The sequence below is a fragment of the Calidris pugnax genome, unplaced genomic scaffold, assembly GCF_001431845.1.
Source record: "Calidris pugnax isolate Ruff unplaced genomic scaffold, ASM143184v1 scaffold341, whole genome shotgun sequence".
NCBI lineage: Eukaryota > Metazoa > Chordata > Aves > Charadriiformes > Scolopacidae > Calidris > Calidris pugnax.
In genome coordinates, this window is record NW_015091149.1 from 569,299 (window position 1) to 573,279 (window position 3,981).

General features: G+C 66.2%; 1 protein-coding gene across 1 annotated transcript in view; it reads left to right on the forward strand.

The window, feature by feature from the left end:
- Nucleotides 1-3,981, forward strand: part of LOC106898015 (inactive phospholipase C-like protein 2) — a 5,919-nt gene continuing 1,938 nt past the window's right edge. Inside the window, exons 1-3 of the mRNA XM_014959070.1 lie at nucleotides 1-2,505; nucleotides 2,760-2,963; nucleotides 3,478-3,848. Of these exons, the coding sequence (XP_014814556.1) occupies nucleotides 70-2,505; nucleotides 2,760-2,963; nucleotides 3,478-3,848 (3,011 nt within the window). The 5' untranslated portion in view covers nucleotides 1-69. The remainder of the gene's footprint in view (nucleotides 2,506-2,759; nucleotides 2,964-3,477; nucleotides 3,849-3,981) is intronic.

Sequence of the window (3,981 nt, forward strand, 5' to 3'; positions counted from 1 at the left end):
CTCCCACCCTGGCAGGATGGGTCCCGGCAGCGCCCGCCGCAGAAGAAGAAGACGGTGTCCTTCAGCACCATGCCCAACGACCGCAAGATCAACAGCACGGCCGCCTGCATCTCCTTCATGCTGGAGGGCTGCGAGCTGAAGAAGGTGCGCTCCAACTCCCGCATGTACAGCCGCTTCTTCGTGCTGGACGCCGACATGCGCTCCCTGCGCTGGGAGCCCTCCAAGAAGGACTCGGAGAAGGCCAAGATTGAGATCAAGTCAGTCAAAGAAGTGCGTGTGGGCAAGAAGACACCCATCCTGCGCAGCAATGGCCTCTCCGACCAGTTCCCGGATGAGTGCGCCTTCTCCATCATCTATGGAGACAACTACGAGTCCCTGGACCTGGTGGCCAGCTCGGCCGATGTGGTGAGCGCCTGGGTGATGGGGCTCAGGTACTTGGTGTCCTATGGGAAGCACACCCCCGAGGCACCCGGGACCGGCCACCCCAGCCTCCGAACCTCCTGGATCTCCTCCGTCTTCGACCTTGCTGACCTGGAGAAGTCTGGCCGCATCCCTGTGTCCCGAGCCGTGCAGCTGATCAAAGCGCTCAACCCAGGCATGAAGACCTCCACCATCGAGCTGAAGTTCAAGGAGCTGCAGAAGGCCAGCGAGCGTCCCGGCACGGAGGTGGCCTGTGACCTCTTCGTGGAGGCGTACTGCGAGCTCTGCACCCGCCCCGAGATCTTCTTCCTCCTGGTGCAGTTCTCCAGCAACAAGGAGTACCTGGGTCTGAAGGACCTGCTGATGTTCCTGGAGGTGGAGCAGGGCATGGAGGGGGTGACGGAGGAGAAGTGCTTGGAGATTGTCAGCAAGTACGAGCCCTCCAAGGAGGGCCGGGAGAAGGGCTACCTGGCCATCGACGGCTTCACGCGCTACCTGCTCTCCGCTGACTGCTCCATCTTCGACCCGCAGCACCGCAAGGTGTGCCAGGACATGGCGCAGCCCCTCTCCCACTACTACATCAGCTCTGCCCACAGCGCCTGCCTGCTGGAGGACAACTTTTGGGGCCGCTCGGACATCAGTGGCTACATCAGCGCCCTGGGCCTGGGCTGCCGCAGCATCGAGCTGGTGCTGTGGGACGGTCCCGAGGGCGAGCCCGTGGTCTACACCAGCCCCTCGGCCGCCTCCTGCGTCCCCTTCCGTGCCGTGGTGGGGCTGATCGACCAACACGCCTTCACCGCCTCCGCCTACCCCCTCATCCTCTGCCTGGTGGTGCGTTGCTCGGCCCCCCAGCAGCGCCTCGCCGCCCAGTGCCTGCGCAAGACGTTGGGGGAGAAGCTGTACCTGGAGCCCCCCAACCCCACCGCCTCCTACCTGCCCTCCCCGGAGCAGCTCAAGGGGCGCATCCTCATCAAGGGCAAGAAATTGCCCCCCGGCTGCGAGGACAGCGAGGGGGAGGTGTCGGACGAGGAGGAAGGCTGGGAGCTGGCGCGGCGGCTGGGCCAGGAGGACCGGGAGGTGCCGGAGGGAGGTGGCCCACGGCGGGTGCGCCTCAGCCGGGAGCTCTCGGAGCTGGTGAGCCTCTGCCAGGCTGTCCCCTTCCAGGATTTTGAGAGCTCGCGGCGGGGGCAGCGCTACTGGGAGATGTGCTCCTTCAGCGAGGTGGAGGCGGGACGTTTCGCCAACGAGTGCCCGGCCGAGCTGGTGAGCTACAACAAGAGGTTCCTCTCCCGCGTCTACCCCAGCCCCATGCGCATCGACGCCAGCAACATGAACCCCCAGGACTTCTGGAAGTGCGGCTGCCAGATGGTGGCCATGAACTACCAGACGCCGGGGCTCATGATGGACCTGAACGCGGGCTGGTTCCGGCAGAACGGGGCCTGTGGCTACGTCCTCCGCCCCGCCATCATGCGAGAGGAGGTCTCCTACTTCAGTGCCAACGCCAAGGATTCCTTGCCCGGGGTGCCTGCCCAGCTCCTGCACCTCAAGGTCATCAGTGGGCAGAACTTGCCCAAGCCCAAGGGCTCGGGGGCCAAGGGGGAGGTGGTGGAGCCCTACGTCTGCGCCGAGATCCACGGCATCCCGGCCGACTGCGCCGAGCACCGCACCAAGACGGCCCTGCAGAGCGGGGACAACCCCATCTTTGATGAGAGCCTGGAGTTCCAGATCAACCTGCCGGAGCTGGCCGTCCTGCGCTTCGTCGTGCTGGACGATGACTACATCGGGGACGAGTTCATTGCCCAGTACACCATCCCCTTCGAGTGCCTGCAGCCCGGCTACCGCCACGTCCCGCTCCAATCCCTGGCTGGGGAGCCCTTGCCCCACGCCACCCTCTTTGTGCACGTGGCCATCACTGATCGTCGTGGTGGGGGCAAGGGACACCGCCGGGGGCTGGCGGGGCGCCGGGGCCGCCGGGTGAGGGAGTACACCTCCACCAAGGCCACTGGCATCAAGGCCATCGATGAGGTCTTCCGGACGGCCACCCAGCCGCTGCGGGAGGCCACTGACCTGCGGGAGAACGTGCAGGTATGGACCCCGCAGAGGCACTGGGGGCTCTGGTTTCTGTGGGGGAGGACAGGGCTGAAGTGGGAGTGGTGGGGAGCCCAAGGAATGCGGGTGAGGAACCTCAACTGGAGCAGAGAGCTGGGGGAAATGGGGCAATCCAAAGGGGGGGCTCTTGGGGGCTCTCCAGGGCTGGGCTCCTGATGCTGGGGCAATCCAAGGTGGGGGTCTTGGGGGCTCTCCAGGGCTGGGCTCCTGATGCTGGTCTCTGTCCGCAGAACGCGCTGGTCTCCTTCAAGGAGCTGTGTGGCCTGACGCCCGCTGCCAACATGAAGCAGTGCATCCTGACGGTGGCCACGTGGCTGCTGCACAGCGACAGCGCGCCCAGCGTCACCCTCAACCTGGCGGAGCAGTACCCCCCCATGGAGGCACAGGGCCCCATCCCGGACCTGCTGCGCAAGGTCCTCACCGCCTACGAGACGGTAAGTGCCCGTTCCACCGGGGCTTGGCTCCTTGTAGAGATGCTCCAGCAGCTCCAGGACCACCAGCCTGCCCAGGACAGGGGACCCTGAACTCATTGCACCCATCCTGGTGCAGGGGGGGCTGCGTGGGGGGCTGTCCAGGGAGGAGGCTGTTGAGGTGCAGGCTCACCCAGCTCAGTACGAGCTCTGGGAACCCGTAGCCCCCATCCCCCTGCCCCACGCTGCCTGCACCTGGGGCCGGGGCCGGCTGGTGGGGCGTCCCACGGTCCCGTCTGGGGGGAGAAATCCCATTAATGGCCCAGCCAGAGCCGCTTCCTTCCTTTGTGCTGGAGGGGGATGTGGCCACCGGCCAGGCGCTGGTCACACCACACCTGGCTGGGCCAGACCCCGGCCACCAAACCAGAGGAAGGGGCAAGCCCTTACCCGAGCCCCTTCTCTCCATCCACTCTTCCTGGGGGGTGCGTGGGGTCAGGGGGGTGCCCACCTCGTCACGCTGCCCCCCCTCTCTCTCCAGATGATCCAGACCAGCCGGACGCTGATCGAGTCCGCCGACGCGGTGTACGGGAAGCTCATCCAGGCACAGCAGGCAGGTGGGTGCCAGGGGACCCCCCCCCGGTGCTGCTCCACGCTGGACACGTCCCAGGAGAGGGGGACAAAGCTGGGTTGGGGCCTCGTGTCTCCCCAGGGCTCGGTTTTGGGAGGCTGGCACCAGGCTCTGGACCTGGGCACGGGGATGGCCATGTGTGTTGGTGCTTTTGGCCGTGCACTTTCACACCAGTGGTGCACAGTGGAGGACAAGGGGGGTGTGTGTGCACCCCGGGTGTTGTGTGCCATGGTCGGGGTTCAGCAGCAGAGCAGCCGGGGCCAGTGGGAGAGTGGTTTGTGGTTGGGGTGGCCCCAAACCCGGCTCCGAGGTTTTCCCATGGCCTGGCAGCACCGGGTGGGCACCGGGGGGCTGCCCGGTGCTGGGGCAGGGTGCTGGGGGGGTGGGCTGCAGAGGCTGTGGAGGAGGGAAGAA